Consider the following 17,793-nt stretch of genomic DNA (forward strand, 5'->3'; position numbering starts at 1 on the left):
GTTGCTGAACTATCTTCTATGAAGAGGCGATTTCTTCCACCATCACCTCAGTTAATATTCCTTTAGATTAATAATTTAATATGAAAATGTTGTTATTCGTTTTGTTAATCTGGATTTAATCTCTTCCGCTTAAGGATTAAGGAAAGAGCTTCCTACATCATCTATGGAAAAAATAATAGGGTAATTTTAAGTCGATCTAGAAATGTAAATCTGAAACAAGTTTCTTGAAATAAAAAAAAAATCTGCCACTTACATACCCAATTCCTACAATCGTGTTTCCATACTTTTCAGTTCCAATTTCTCCAACCAGCACAGAATGGTTTTGGAGCAACGCAAGTCATATTTACATCCAGCTTAGTGGTTGGGATGACAATGGCTGTGAAATTACTAGGTGGGAAGTGGATTATAAGGAGTACGGTACCAAGGGATGGAAGAGAGCTGAGAGCAGGATTGTAAGTATATTTTTTAATTTATCTGTTTAAGGATTCAATATGAGCAAATTAATTTGATTTTAAAGATTAATTGTTATAATTGTGAAAAAAGCGTGGAGTGCTCCACTTATCAATTTTCGAAAAGCACCCCACACTTTTTCCACAATTATACAATTTACTGTTCCTTAATTGATACCCAGATTGAAAATTATTTTCTACTTTTTAGTTGATTATATCATAAAAGCGTGTTTTTTAGTTTTTTGAACTATATTTATTTCAATTAGATCCATTAAAAGTATAACAAAATTTCATCCAACAACCCTAGCCATCTTCCAACCACATAATGTTATGGAAGCACGCTATGGTCCTTAACATAAACGCCTCCACCGCAGCCGTCCCCGGAGCCGTGGGGCAGCCCGCGCGCGGCGGCGCTGGGCGCGCTGGCGGCGGCGCGCTGGTACGCCGTGCGCGTCGCGGCGGAGAACGCGGCCGGCGTCGCCACCTCGCTCTACAGCTACGCCACCACCACTGTCAATGGAGGTTAGCGTTACGTTACGTATTCTGTAATGTTATTTTATATACTAATATCATAAAGAGGAAAACTTTGTTTGTTTGTTTGTTGGATTGTAATGAATAGACGAAAGCTACATTATCCACGAGTAACATAGGCTATATTTTATTTGAAATATGTTTGATAAATTGATTTTGAGGCGATACAGAGTTTGCCGGATCAGCTAGTATATAATATAGCAGTAGCAGACGAGCATCCAGTCCACCTGATGGTAAGTGGCTACTGCCATATGGACATCTTTAATCAACCCCAAATAGGATTACATATTCCTACCTGAGATCCGCCACAGATTCACCGCTACGCCTGAGGACTAAAATGGAACGCCGCGAAAAAGTATGTCTCCCTTACCACGCCTTTCAAACCAGAACACAGCAGCGTTTAACACTGCTATTATGAGAAAGAAATGGGTGTTACAGTGGTGCCGCCGGAATCGAACCTCAAATGGTTCTACCACCTTCAAACTACCTGTACCTTCAAACTACATAGTTATGGGACTAAGCACACAATCCATGGACTGATGCGTAGTACTCAATACTGCTAACGAATAACTAAATCTAAGTGTCGACAAGACTACTTTGGGAGGAATTAAATACCAAAGTCGACTTGTAATTTATTTATTATTTTTAATCAAAGCAATAATAGGGTTATAGAGGACAGTCAATAGAAAATAAATACTGAATCAATAGTTTAAAGACCTCGAAATATCTATTGAATCGATGTCAAAAAACGGAAGTCTTATCAGAAGTCAAACTACAAATAATTTTTATTTTTTTACAGCTACACATCACGACTGATCATTGAATTGTGTATTTTACTACAATTTAAGACAGCTATAACTGCAGAAGTTGTTTCTATATGAATTTCTACTATTAAATCGATATTTTATGTAATTTCCCTCAAATCATGTTATGTTCTATTAAAATAAACTAAATTACGTTATAGAATAATTATAATTTTTTTATCATTTCCAGAATCAATCGGCCCTCCATCTGAGTTTTTTGACCTGAACATGCTGGTGATAATCTGCAGTTCAATCTTACTGATCATATGCGCATTGACTTGCGTGTATATCTTAGTGAAGAAACACAAGTAAGTAATATTTAAGATCATAACATTACAATAGCCAATTAGAGAACATAATAGAAGTCTTTGTAACTCGACTATCGAAAATATACTAACTATGAAATATTGTAGCTATGCATTCTAGTCTTCGGAGGATGTCTTGTCCACGACGTTTTACATAGAAATCTTCACAATGTTTTCCTTCAACGTAACATTAAATCAATTCATAATATTACGTACATAATATATGTATATGGTACTAGTACAACCAAGATACCTGAGTTCTGAGTGTAGCTTTTATGAATAGTTAAAATATTGCTAGTACATTAATTTTCTTTTTAATATTGATTTGAAACAGACAGTTGCAGAGGCCCCAAGAATTGTGTTCAAAAAGTAATCACTACAATCACTCGTATTTTTGTATTCATATGTATTTATCGCCTATATTTTTTACAGTCACAGCAGACTGACAGAATACAGGAACTCCCTCACAGCCGAGTGCAAGTCAGAGAGAAGCAACGTGACGGCCAACACGCCGCAGAGCATACCCACTGAAGTCAACAACAGGGTGTACAGCACTCCTGTACACTTAACAGCTGACACTAAACATGGTTGGTTTTGGATTACGTATGGCCATATCTAGCTAACGGAGTAGTGTCACTTTCTAACAGCTCATTGTTTGTTGGATATTACGTCAGCAAAGTTATTAATAGCACTCCTGTGCGTTTGGTGTAGCGCAAACAAAATATATATCTTAGTGTATATTTTAAATGCATTACATAATGAATCACAATATTATGAGTGTAGGCTCATGTTACTCTTAAGAGTTTGTGTTGTATTTGTCTTATATTGTTTTACTTCAAAGTATTTACTCATTTTATTCCATTACTAAATATTTTGCTCAGTATTTATTAAATTTATACAGGTCTTTTTTGAACCTACCAAAATGCACTAACCAAGGCTAAAAGTCAAAAGATTTACTAAGACTTTGGTAATGATTGTAATGTTAATTTTTTACAGAATTGTATGAAATAAGCCCATACGCGCAATTTGCGATAGGTTTTCGCACATTTGGCCATGTTGACAACCAGGAGGTTCCCAGTCGGGTACACATGCCGGGTAATAGCAAATCCCGGTATGACAGTGGTAAGTTATAGCATTTTCTTCAAAATCAACCCTGAAGCCACAACTACTTGATTATTTCAGATTCATAGATCTATCAACTTTAAATGAGTTCGCTTAAACCTTTATATATTTATCTTTTTGTTTCATAAATAACGTTGATGACCAGTTAATTTGTTCCTAAATAAGTTTATTTATACCCAGACCAGTTTCTTAAAATCCTCTGTTTTACAAGGGATTTTTATAATTTGCGATAACTATTATCTTCTTTATTTTTTACAGAAACCAGTTTCCAAATGAGGTCTGAATCAGAAGACAGTGACTGCGTTTCACGAACTACGACCCTAAAAAGTGCTCCAAGAAGTAAGTATTTACACAAATTACTAAGTTTTATACATGGTCAAGAAACTTAATTTGTAAAAATTAAAAAAATCTGTAATAAGTAAATAGTTAAATACTCTTTAAATTACTTTTATTACTGTTTAATAAATTTTAAAATATTTGGATCATACAGATATTTCAGCTAGCAGAATGATTAAAAATACATGCAACGCCATCTGTTAGCAAGAAGCTTGATCGACATCTTTGATATCATTAATATAATTGTATACAACGCCATCTTTTATCGAAACGAAACATCTTTGATCTATTATTAACGATATGTTCCTATATTTCAGAAGCCTGCCGAGTACCGCACCATAGGTAGCTGTTTTAAGATTATGGAAATAATTATTAGGTTTAAAAGGTTGTGTTCATGTAATTTTAACTTCTTTCCTACGTGTTACAGATATTGTTACAGTATTTTGTTGAAATAAAACAAATAATTCTAAACTACCTTCGCTTAGATGTAGATATACATTTTACTGTTTTACGTAGTATTAGAGCTGTTTCTACGAAGTAAACTGCCAAATTTGTAACGAGATTGAATTTTTGAAATACCCTCTTTTTCGCTTTTTGAAACAATTTTGAAAATTTCAAGTGTATAGTATCAATAAAATTGTGTTATTTGTATAGTGTGTTCATGAATGTGGAATTTTTTGATGATTTGATTTTGAATTTTAATTTCAATTATAAGTGGGTAGTTCACTACTTTGAAAATTGTTTGCTCGTTTTGAACAACGAAATTTATTATATTATTAAAACCTTTTTCTTTCATTCACATTTGTTTTCAACTAACGGATTACAGTTTTTCATTAGATGACCGAGTTAAAAGTGCTACAAAATTTAAAAAATGCTAAATAGCACATCAGTTACTTTTACTCGATCAAAATGTATCATTGCTACTTTGTGTGATAAAATTACGCAAAAATGACGTCATAAAACAAAAAATATGACATTGGTAAATACCCTCATATTTTGACGTGTACCACAAAAATCTTAATTAGCCAGATTTTGTGAATTTGATACTAGACCGATATCAATTTCTAGTATTTTGAAAATTATAATTATGTAACTGATATATTAAAAATAGTGCTCCTGAAAATTCAGGAGATGTTTTCAATTATTTTTGTGGCAAATTTGTAAATATGTGCCAAATTAATATCAGTATAAAATACCATAGTTAGTTCTTAATATTTATATTAACTTAAAAGTTATAATTAAAATTACTTTTTAGAGCCAAGTTTTCAATCTGACGAATGTAAGGCTGTATACACCACGCTGGTTTATTGCAGAATGGTAAACTTCACACTTTATGAAAACTTCAAAACTTCTTTACGAAGATTATTTAAAAATCAGTGACAATAATTACCTCGAACAAATATATATTTCTGAGGTATTCCCTGACGGCTATGACACGGGGCTCTTCAAGAGAGGTGTAAAAAGAGCTCTCCTACAAAGCCGGCGATGCATTGGCGACTCCTCTGGTATATCAAATGTCCATAGGCGACGGTGACTGCTTTCCATCAGGTCACCCGCCTGCTTTATCGTTGGGTTAAATATAAAAAAATCATAAATTTTTGTACTATTTTTTTTCGAATTTTAATAATAATTCTTGAATTTTAAAAACAATCCGCATTGAGCCAGCGTGGTGGAGTATGCTTCAAGTGTAGAGACAGATCCCTGCCCAGCAATGGGATATACAATATTCATAGTGATGTAAAATATTAAAAGCAACACCTTCTTTATAAAGATCTAGTCAGGTTTAGAAAAAAACACAAAGAAATGGATACCAAATTTTTAATTATTAATTTATTTCATGTATAGTCGTATTTAATTAAACTTTATATAAAATACTTTATATAAGTTTTAGGAAATAATAAGGATTATATGAAAATAACTTTACATTTAACTAAAGTTACTTTTATATAAAAATTGTAGTGAAATTTATAAATAACGTTTATCTTCAAAAAGACTGATTGTTTAACATTTATTTTATTACAATTAATCAAACGTGTAAATTCTCAATTTGATAGAAATAAAATTTCGAAAATAAAGTATAAATGTTAGAAAGTCTACACTTGTTTTATTTATCGGTAAAATATATTTTGAACCCTAAAAGTTCCTTATATACTAACTTTAAATGATAACACATAAATTGCTGTTTTTAAAGCTGGAGCCCTCCATGGTTTGACGGAGGTACAACCACCACATCCATTTCACCCTATTAGCATTTATTTATTTAAATCCACAGCTTTATCTATTTATAATATCTAATACTTATAAAAGTAACAGCCAAGAATGGATTTAAATTTTACGTTATAGATACAGTTAGTCATAACAGCAGTGTAGGCCTGCTGTGTTCTAATATAAATTGCGTGAAATATCAAAGACTTAGTAAGAGGCATTTTAATTTAGTCCACGTGAATACATCGCTATTCTCAGATACGCTCCAATCTTATTTGAGGAATCTAAAATTTCTTTAACATTAATGCATTTACAATAACCTGTCTAATTGATAATTATCTAAGTTAAAATATCATCAAAATCAGTTTAAATTTGTGGTAAAAGTGCCATCTTGCGTGTAAAAGTAGAATTAGAGCTCTAGAGAGCTAGATTAACAAGTGTGTATTTTCGATGTAGGCACTGATTTTATTTCAGCTACATGATAATAGATGGCGTAAGTAGTAACCAAATCTTAATATTTCGGCGTTTTAATAATTGTCTAAAGTAATATTCTTTCATAAAAATCGATACTAATGTTTTCAACAAAAATCCTGTAATTCGCATTTTATATAAAATTTCAGAAAAATAAAACTTGAATAAAAAAAAACTATTTTTTTTTTAATTTATATAAATATTGTGTAATTATATACTTAAGGGCAGACATACATTGCACGGAAATATTACGTATATACAATGAAATGAAAAGAAATGAAATATATTTATTTTGTATAGGCCAACGGCGGCACTTACAAATTGTCAGTTACAATATTTTCTTAAACTACTACCGGATCGGAACGCGACCTCTACTGAGAAGATCCGGTAAGAAACTCAGTGGGTTTGTCTTTTTTTATTTTAAAAATAATTATTCTCTTTTTCATTTTTTTTAAATGCCATTATTTTTACATATAATTAATAAAGCATTAGCTCCAGTATCTTGCTTTACATTTATCTAAAAAAAAGAAATTTGTTCAGCAAGATACGCTACACTTTGACATTTTCTTAATTAACTAATAATTTTGTTATTGATCAGTCCCAAGTTGTTTTATCATTATCGACTAAGTTTGCTTTTGATAATAACTTTAAATTTATTAATTGACAAATTTCTGATTTTGATAGGCAGTTTATTATAAAAACGTATACATTGACCCACAAAAGAATTACTTATTTACTACTTATATACAAACATAGTCAATAATATGTAAGTTTATAAATATGTGTATACATATGCGTATCGATACCTTACTCTTTGAACTCCGCGAACAACTTTCAAACAACAGTATAATAAAAATTCCAACAAACATTGGACTGAAGAAAAACAGACTATATCATCCGGAAACTTTTACTTTGGGTCCCTGTCTTGGGATGTAGAAAAATATAGAATCCGCATCCCTTATGTATCTTTTACTGTACAACTGCTGAACATGGGTTTCCTCTCATAATGATTAGGGATTACCCCATAGTCAAACGCGCTGGCCACGTGCAGATTGGTAGACTTCACATACCTTTTTTTTAAATCTCCCTGCTATTTAAGTTTTCTCACGATGTTTTCCTTCACCGTTAAAATAAAGGATATAAAATTTTAATGCCCGTATTAGCGTAACTTCGAACTCCGCAGTTGAGAGGCCGCTCTTCAAACACTTTTTTAAATTTACTCTACTCTTCAATTGATTTCTACACCCTAAAGACCTATGAAAATATTCTCCTACGAGCCAACTAAAGATTATAAAAGAAAACGTGCTTTTATGCGGCATCTATATTCTTCTATTCTGAGAACTTATCTGTAGGAAACCTCTGCGGAAGTTTCCATATAAAATGGGTTCAAACTACCAATACGTTCAAACTAAGCAGTCAACTGGAAAATTAGCGGAAAGTTTAGTTTTAGACTCATGGATAGTTTTTCCATTATGAAACTTAAATTGAGATGTAACTCGTTACGCGTTTTCGGATAGTTCATAGAAGTATATTGTAGTAAATGAATATATATATAAGTATTAGCCTGAAAATTAATAGGATTGTCATAAACCCATTACTGTCCCACTGCTGGGCGCGGGTCTCCTCACAGAAGGCGAAGGATTAGGCCATAGTCCACCGCACTGGACAAGCGCGTATTCTACGCAACACTAACAGTTCCTGAGCGGCTGGATCTAATGGTTTCTGTCGTTCTTTTCAGATCGTCATCCCATTTGGACTGGGGATGTCCAGTATTCGCTTTAACCCAGATGTGTGACATTCGAGGACCTATCCCATTCTTCACCCTCGCTTATCAAAATTACGAATGATGTGCCAGCCCATTGCAACTTCATAATAAACATCATTACACTAAATTAGATGACCATGCTAATTCACATTGCAAGGTCGACTGTTCTACCGATTGGCTAAGTGACAGATTTTGTAATTATAATCAATCATTCAATCTGTTCTACTGAACAAAACCCGTTCTTGTCGCTTAGTCTGAACAATATCTGTCAGCAACCAAATAAAACTAAAAAACAGTAAACAATCAATGAACCTATCAATTCCCGTGTCCTCACACTCAACTAAACGGAAGTAGATTCTTTATGAAACACGGGATGACTTTGGTAACCTTTTTCTAAATTGGGCTATCGATTTAAGGGTAGCGGATCCAATTTTCCACTAGACTGGCTTTCCTTCGAGAGCCTTAAAATCTTGGAGGTGCTTCAGACATGTTTCCATTTTCGTGAAAACAAATTGGAGTTTAATATAGGTTAAAAGGTTATGAGAAAATTAGTAGACCTTTTTTATAATTGGATAATCTTGGGTTGCAGAAATTGTGTACATCGGAGATCATTTTAAAGTAGAAATGGTTAGATCTTTCGCTATCTATAGGTATTTCAGCTTTATAAATTATTACGTTACGTTATTGAGAAAGAGTTCTATAAATAATCTACTATGAATAATATATTTTGAAGGAGTGTCTCTTCCTTCAAACCAAAACAACAACTACAGTACCTACTGTTATGAAGTAGATATAATATTATTGGTAGTCCCGCTAAAAGCTTATAAAACTTATTTTAGGAAATTTACTATCCAAAGTGGCTACAATATACATACTCATTTCCTACTTTTGTTCTAAAAATAAATACCGGATAATGAATGTAACATCTCTATACAAAACCGATAACAGTTCAGCCAACGACATGACAACTACTATAATATAAAGTTGGACTAGGAATTGGCGGTCCTCAAGCCCTACTACTATTATTTATTATTATACTATTTGTTACTAATGTACTATTATATACTATTATACTATTTGTTACTAATAGTTGTAATTTGAAAATCGATTTCCTGACTTATAGGTCATCGAATTTTTAATTAAAAATATCTTGTTTAAAAACAAATATGAATCAAATAATACGGTAACGCTGGTAAACCCGGGGAAATATTGGTAAAATTAGTTAGGTCTACTTTTGATAAATTTACCAATTCTTGAAGGTAGTTCAAATATCAAGCAAATGAATCAAAAGAAGGGTATTTATAACATTTACGCCAGTAATCACTTAAAATCTGTGTTTAAATTAATTTCGGCAGCAGTTCGAGTAATTTAAGGTTAGATTTCAGGCTTTCTCAAAAATAGCTATACAAAATAATAAGTAAACTTAAGTTACTTCAACGTTAAATCACCTACATTTTTCGAGGCTAAATTTGATTCAAATCTATTCGATGTATGCTTATCACATAGCGTGAAAACATCTATGTTTTGACGCTTAACAAGTTAATTTGAATGAATCTTAAAACAAAGTTCGCAATCGAGTATCCATCGAGAACCAAGAGTAACAAACAACCTAACCTATAGAGTTGGGCAAACAAATAATTAATCTGCCGAGGGTATAGTTTAATTGCTTGTTTGGAGTTCCCGTTGGATGTGTTCGAGGAATTCGTACAATGAATGTCAAAAGACAAATTGAAAACTGGATTATGAACTTCGTTACGTTCATTTGCTCTGTTTGTTCATTTACATTGATGTTATGTTGTTTGGCATTTCATTGTTTCAATTCTCTTTCTAATTTTCCAATAGAAATATGGCTTTGTGTTTATTTGTTGTATGTTTCAATTAAATCATGATTTTTTGACTAATTTTATAAAACTTTCGTAACGAGGTCTTTATCTTGTGTAGATTTCAACCGATCTACAGTGATAATGTCGTACGTGAGCAGAATTTAATGGTTTTTTTTTTTTTAATACAGAAGTAGCAGACGAGCCTGCAGTTCACCTGATGGTAAGTGGCTACTGCCCCTCATGGACATATGTAATCAACCCCAGATAGGATTAGATATTCCTACCTGAGGTCGGGCACAGATGTGCCGCTACTCTCTAGACCTAACCTGGAACGGTTCGGAAAAGTATGTCTCTCTTACACCCTTCAAACCAGAACACAGCAGCTTTTAACACTGCTGTTATTAGGCAGAATAGGTGTGGCGGTGCTGCCTTCGGATTCGAACCTCAGGTTCTACCACCTTCAAAAGCTGGTGACCGTTGGGTTGGTGGCGACCTGTTCCTCCTTCACCGAACTGTATAAAAGTTCTCCTTTAATTGTATTGAAACCATTGTCCAGCAGTAGGATATAAACATGGTTGAAACCAGGTATAAATATAAAAGTATGTACTAATAAAGTTTAGTTTTTATTAAGGAGTCACTGCTTTTCATAGTGTTAAGTAATATTTCATTAATTCAAAAAACTTGGCCTATACATTGCCGTAGACTCAATATATTTATTTCCACAATTTACAAAAAAAAATGTAACTTTCAAGTTGGTCATGCTAATAATATTGCAATTCAGGTCATCGCTTTAAAGTAGAATTTGACACTGTATACTAATGAGTAGTATTTTACGGAGAAGGTGGAAAATGTAATATATATTATGGGTATGTCTTTTCATATTTCTTTTGTGTACCTAATAATAAAATATCCCAGGCACGCGCCTATGATTATCACTTGCTTAAACGAAGGAAGTAAGTGAAGGGAAACATGGCGAGGAAATCCGCATATTTGAGAGATCTAAAAAAAATGTTCTCAAAGGTTTGTGAAGTCTACCAATACGCACTTTGCCCGCGCGGTGGACTATGGCCTAATCCTTCTCATTCTGAGAGTAGATCCGTGCCCAGCAGTGGGATAGTAATGGGTTGATAACGACTTAATTATAAAACTGTTCTAATATTTATTTTATTTTATTAATATTGTAACATATTTTAATGTCGTAACATTGTAGGAAGCCAAAGTATATTTTTCTTTCTCTATTCCAAAATATGGTACAGAGGGTGGCTATTACCCTAAATAAATGTTTGTTCTTACTATTTGGCTCATAGTATCCTATTGCAAACAGCCTGTTTATCTAAGTGAACAAATAATATTTGTCTGTTAGTATATCAACTGGGTTAGTAAAATTATTTCGGGAATTAGGTCAGATATTTCGGTCAGTGACTCATCTATGTTTGAATCTCATGCTTAGAGCTGCAAATAAGCCTTTTGGTAATAAGTAGTTATTTTTTTCTTTGTCGCCGTCAACATTACTGTGTCACTGCTGGGCACGAGTCTCCTCTCAGAATGAGAAGGATTAAGCGATAGTCCACCGTGCTGCCCAAGTGCGTAGAAGATTTGAAAACTTTATTTTTAAATAACTTTCAGACGTGTACGTTGTTAGGTAAAACAAGTGATAATCAATTCCTAATACGCACATAATTTTGAAAAATCAGAGGTGCGTGTGTGGGTTTTAACTTCGTATCTCAGATTAAGAGGCCAAGTTTCAACTATTAATTATCACCAACCCATAATGCCTTGCTGTGTTTGCGTTTTTCTTGTTAGATATCTTAAACCAAATTCATAAAAAATCCGCCATTTTGATTTTTTTCTGACACCTATCTAAGGACACTTGGGTATTTGAGACGAATATAATTACACCTTAACCGTTTGTAAAATCCGAGAGTATGAAGAAAGATAAACATACAAGATACGCGCGAAAAACATGACCCTTCCTTGGCAGTCCTATACATTATACATTGGGATATTACACAAATATTTTCCAGGTACTACCTGTTCCCATAATGGCAGATGGTGCAACATTGTCGCCAAATTACAAACATCTGCTGAGAAAAGGAAAGTCAACCGAGCAAGATTCTTATGTATTACCAGAAGACCAAAATGTTTGATGATACGACGTCGGAAGAAAATAGTAAGATGCTATGTTCCATTTATTATTTGACGACTTGTGTGGGGGAACGTCTAACATACCGGTCTAAACACAGTGGGTTCCGGTTTGGATCTCCGGTCAGGCACAATATTTAAATATTGAATTTAGATTTATAATCATTTTTAAATGTGTTCTTGGCACCCATGGCATTAGTAAAATCCTTGTGTGGGGCTATGAGTGTAGAAAGCGCTTTTATTAGGTATTTTAAAATAATTTGAAGGTGGCAAAATGCTGTGTGCATCAAAGATATTTCTGCGTCATAACATCAGTGTAAGTACTATCGTATTCTGGTTTGAAGGGTATGCAAGAGAGACGCACGAAGCATACTAACTGAGTTTGCAGAAATAGGAGTTCTAAATATCCTATTTGGGATTACACATCTTCAAAGGCGATAGTCACATGCTCGCTTGCTACTTAAATTTTATAAAAAAAAGTTCATTTTAGCTCTACTGTAGTTATGTGTGTTTTTCAATGACCACCTTCGAAGGTGGTAGAACCCTTTGTGGTTCGACTCTGGCGGCACCACCGCCGCACCTATTTCTACCTAATAACAGCAGTGTTAGGCGCCGCTGTGTTCCGGTTTGAAGGGTGTGATAAGGGAGACAGACTTTTCCGAGGCGTTCCAGCTTAGTACTCAGGGGTAGCGGCGCATCTGTGGCCGACCTCAGGTAGGAATATCTAATCCTATCTGGGGTTAATTACAGATGTCCATGGGCCGCAGTAGCCACTTACCATCAGGTGGACTGTATGCTCGTCTGCTACTCCTATATTATAAAAAAAAACCTAACATCAGATGCACTCCATGTATCTTACATGTTTACCAAGTAAAACACAAATAAAACGCAAGGTATAGATATCATTTTTTGTTCCAGGTTTGCAAATGTAAACATAGGGGTGACGGTGAAAATCTTCCTACTGTACATTTTGAAAAATCTCTTTGCTCGAAATGTACGGAAGCCGTCAAAGCTCATAGCTGCTCAAATTACTGTCAAAAATCCGAAGGGCATGCCAATTGCGCTCAAAGTTTAGGGCCCAAAAATGTTTGCAGGTTCACCGTTGATGCGTATTTTACGTAATGAATGAAATTTTGAACAAAGTGCCGTTTAATTATATTTTATTTATTAATTACACTTACTTTATGATTTACTTATCTTTATTTGCTCTCAACACCATTCATACAACTGGATCTAAAATAGATACTAAATTATCATGAGTACCTTTCACATGATAAAAGTTTTGTGAATGACTCTAAAATGGTTCCAACAATAAAAAATATAGTAGACAAAAATATGAACAAATGACTGAAATGAAGAAAAAAGGATTTAAATATAATTTATAATTGAACATCTAATATTTTTGGATTTTGTTTTAAGTTAGTTATATAATATTTTGAGATATCATATATGAAATATGAGACAAAATCAAAATGTGAAGTTACGTAAAAAAAGGACGATATTCAAAACTACATGTTCCAATCTAAAATTAGCATATGCTAGAAGTTTAATCTATGATCGAAATCATGTGAGAAGTCTGACCGCAACAGAATGCTGATATAGAACTGGGGACCGTGCTAAACTAAGCCAATTCTAAAACAAGCTGGAGTCACACATGAACTATGAGTAAAGTTTGAATATCATGAATAATGATTGGTGGTAGAACTCTCATTCAACGTCAACTTTAAGAAGTAGAAACAGGGGGCGGCACCATCTTTATGGTCAACAGTAGCCACTAATTATCAGATGGACTACATGCTGGTTTACAACTTCAATATTATAAAAAAGTACACTGATTTATTATTTATTGATTTTTAACCCAAATTTGGTAGCAGAATACTCCAACCCTTTCCAAAATCTAAATCTTACAAGGATATTGATCAAAAGCAATTATACTCTACTTGCCTCGCGGCGTTAATTACGTTAAATAATACTACAGATTTAATTAATTTTAATTAAACCCTACAAGCGTTATCCGTGTAATTTATACCGCTAAATTGGCTTCATAAAACGATTTATAAATTTGTATAATTAACGAAATATCTGTTACTAAAACAATAAGAACGTAACTAGATAATATCCGGCTATTATCGTCGCTACACAAGTAAGAATTAACGTTTATATCTACAGACAATTAACGTGACAGACACGGGCTGTAGCAGACAACTTTTGATTTTTCTATTATTATATTCATAAATTGTAGGCGTGGATATCAATATTTAAATACACATTGTACGGAATAATAGTATTTGTCTGCTACGGAAGGCGTCTGACACTTATCAGATTTATCAATTTATTTGATAAATTCGGCTTAAAATGGTGTCAGGTGATGAATTATAATAAACCATAGATATAAATAAATGTAGTCAAGAATTTAGACTTACTAGTATATTGCTAAAAAATGATTAGTGGCTAGTTGATACCCCTTTAACAAGTTTTAATTGCTGCTATTCAATAATAAGAACCGGACCACGCGTGAAATTCAGCCACCAGCGGGCACCCATCCAACTCCCCACCAACTCAACGTCACAAAGTCTAGTAGTTTTTGCGTGATATTTAACCCCACAGATAAACTACACTTCTATATTATACATCCGAGTCAGAAATCGTTTTTCGATAGCAAGAGCTCTACAAAAGTACTTGACTAGGACGATCAAAGTTAGATGAGTTTGGATGAGTTAGTCTTTCGTCCTAGTAATTACTTGGTGAAACATTAATGTCGTTGTCTAATTAGAAACATTGTTAATAAGTCTGTCATCTAAATGTTACTTGATACATTTCTTTTATTAGTCATTTAAAATAGCAAAAGAAGTTGCAAAAATATGGTATGGTAACTTCCACCCACTGACGTCTGTAATCAACCCTAGATAAAATTAAGACTCTATCTAAGCTCGGCTGTAAGTGCAATGCTTATCTGAAGATTGGATTGAAACGCTTCGTGTTAATATATCTCTCTTATTACACTCTAAAAAAACGGATACTGCAACACTAAACATTTTAATTATAAGCCAGAAATAGGGATAGCAATGATGACTAGAGTCGAAAAATGATGTTAAAAGCCAGAAATAAATATAGCTGTTATGTCATAATAATAAAAGCACTGGAGATGTAGAAATAGACATAGTGGTGGTAGTGCCGTCTGAGGATAACGAAAGCTGTTATGAGGCAAAAACATATGTAGTTGTGTTATCTTAGGAGAAAAACTAATGCTTTAAGCCAGAAATACACGTAGCAGTAAATTGACAAATTTTTAAATATTATTTAATATTTCCTATCATGTTATCTACAGAAAACTTAGAAGGAAATGTAAGTTAATACTAACATTTCTAAAGTCTTAAAACTACATAACGGATATCAGTTTATTGGCAAACACACCCTTACTCCAAATTACTTGGAGAGGTTGATCCAAGTTAGATTAGTTACTCTGTTCGAGTCTGCTCTAATTACTTGATAAAACATGGTATTTACTTCTCGTCAGCCAGAAATAAAAGTAGCGGACTACCGCTAGTTGCACTAGCAATTGAAGTAGAACCAATTATGTTATAAGCTAGAAATAGGTGAATTAGTGGCGCCACTGGAGACGAACCAATGATGTTATGAGCTAGAAATAGGCGATTTGGGGTTGCCAATGGAATCGAAGCAGTGGAATTAGCTATAAATAATTAGCTATAAATTAGATGTAACCGTGGTGCCACCGAAGCAAAACTAATGTTTTTATAAGGTAGAAATAAGTATATCGATGTGCAACCGGAGTTGAACTAATGATGTTACGAGGCAGAAATAGACCTAGCGATGGTACAATTAGAATCAAAGACATGAAAAATTCTACCATTTGAAAATATTTCTTAGCATTCCAAATATGTTAGCTATAGAAAACTTAGAAGTGAAAGTTGTTAAATACCAATATTGCTGAAGACATAAAGACCCTAAAACTACATAACGGATATCGGTTTCTTGGTAAACATACCCTTACTTCAAATTACTTGGAGAGGTTGATCCAAGTTAGATTAGTTGCTCTGTTCGAGCCTGCTCTAATTACTTGGCGAAAGATGGTCGTTACTACGGTATATGTTACCATAATGTTATGGTACCATAAGATTACTGTGTAGTTCTGTCGTATATGTTTTGGTGGTATAAAAATCTAGCACAATTATGTATATCTGGAAAATATCTTATGCAAAGTTTTTTTTTATGTTAGGTTTAACTTTTAACCTAAAAAGGAAAATAATAAATAATTGGAGGTAGATTTTTTTGTCACTCACACACTTGATCTCCCTACTGGGAACAGGTCTCTTCTGATAGAAAAATGGTTTAGGCCACTGCTTCATGGCTCTATACTCATAGTAGTCTGAAGGTGGTAGATCTCTTTGTGGTTCCACTCCGGCGGCGCCACCGCCACACCTATTTCGACCTGATAACAACAGTGTTAAGCGCTGCTGTGTTCTGGTTTGAAGGGTGTGGTAAGGGAGACATAATTTTCCGAGGTGTTCCAGCTTAGTCCTCAGGAGTAGCGGCGCATCTGTGGCCGACCTCAGGTGAGAATATCTAATCCTATCTGGGGTTGATTAAAGATGTCCATGTGCGGCAATAGCCACTTACCATCAGGTGGACTGCATGCTCGTCTGCTACTCCTATATTATAAAAAAAAAGTTCTGGCCAAGTGCGGATTGGTAGACTTCACACTCCCTGCCTAACTATTCTTAAAGAATTTTCATATTATACTCGTACCTATGTATGAATTTCCTTTAATTAATAATATTTTATACACATAACTTACATATTTTCAGATCATTAGATTATCAGTATGTTGTAAAAATATTCCAGAAAAATTAAGTCTTTTCAAAAATCTACTTCGCCTTTCATAGTTCTAGAACTAGAATTTTCCAGGTTGCCTATAAGTCAGTATTAGTTTTATAAAGTCAGAACAGATCCTACACCCACACAGATTAGTTAAATTAGTTGTTAACTAATTCGAAATTAACTCCCGCGAGAGTAATTAGCCCGAAGTGGAGTGAACCCCGATAGGATAATCAGAGTTTGCGCAAACTAATCTGTTTGTATCGATCTTGCAACTTTTTCAAACTGGATTAGTTTCAGAAACGTGTATTTGGTGCTTATTTATTTGGGAATTTGAGAATCCTTTGTGGTGCGACCCCGGATACACTATCGCCATTTGAAGATAGTAGAACCCGCTGTGATTCGACTCGGGCGACACCACTGCCATACTATTTCATCCAAATAACAGCAGTGTTAACCGTGTTCCGGTTTGAAGGGTTTGATGAGGAAGACATACTTTTCCAAGGCGCTCGAAATTAGTCCTCACAGTCGCACATGTGTGACCGACATCAGGTAAGAGTCTAATCCTATCTGGGGTTCATTATAGATATCCACGAGCGGCAGTAGCCACTCACAATCAGGTGGACTGCATGCTCGTTTGCTACTCCAATATACGCCCCAAAAGTAAAACTACCTACTTTTAAGTAAACGTAATAAAGAAAACAAATTTCTCATTCACCTTGTTTTGTATGTATGAATTAATTCTCAAAGTAAATGTAGACTATTTATTTCTATTCACAGGACACTTATCACAGACGCAATAAGGGTGAAAATTGAGAGAATTTTATTAGGGGAGTCGCCTCATTTGACAAATTTAAAACGGATTTAATAAAAGTGATACATCATTAAGTATTATACCTACTTATTTTATTATACGTGGTCTTTATTCGTCGCAGGATCGAGTATTCGTCATCAATTTAGTAAATTATATTCTAATGGTTCAAACTTGTCCTCTCAATCAAGGGA

General features: G+C 33.9%; 1 protein-coding gene and 1 long non-coding RNA gene across 2 annotated transcripts in view; both read left to right on the forward strand.

Moving 5' to 3' along the window:
* The window catches only part of LOC140755185 (cell adhesion molecule Dscam2), a 167,906-nt gene extending 162,837 nt beyond the window's left edge, over positions 1-5,069 (forward strand). The window contains exons 30-36 of the mRNA XM_073090403.1: positions 292-452; positions 824-971; positions 1,974-2,091; positions 2,521-2,675; positions 3,085-3,210; positions 3,469-3,549; positions 3,864-5,069. Coding sequence (XP_072946504.1) covers positions 292-452; positions 824-971; positions 1,974-2,091; positions 2,521-2,675; positions 3,085-3,210; positions 3,469-3,549; positions 3,864-3,892 — 818 coding nt within the window. The 3' untranslated portion in view covers positions 3,893-5,069. The remainder of the gene's footprint in view (positions 1-291; positions 453-823; positions 972-1,973; positions 2,092-2,520; positions 2,676-3,084; positions 3,211-3,468; positions 3,550-3,863) is intronic.
* Positions 5,070-10,547: 5,478 nt separating this feature from the next.
* On the forward strand, positions 10,548-17,103 carry LOC140755247 (uncharacterized). Its single transcript, XR_012103758.1, has 4 exons — positions 10,548-10,676; positions 11,835-11,980; positions 12,871-13,778; positions 17,089-17,103. It is a non-coding gene; the product is annotated as an uncharacterized LOC140755247 (long non-coding RNA).
* The last annotated feature ends 690 nt before the right edge of the window (positions 17,104-17,793 follow it).

The sequence above is a fragment of the Epargyreus clarus genome, unplaced genomic scaffold (genome assembly GCF_041222505.1).
Source record: "Epargyreus clarus isolate Ecla_fem2 unplaced genomic scaffold, WU_Ecla_fem_2.2 ptg000032l, whole genome shotgun sequence".
NCBI classification, from domain to species: Eukaryota; Metazoa; Arthropoda; class Insecta; order Lepidoptera; family Hesperiidae; genus Epargyreus; species Epargyreus clarus.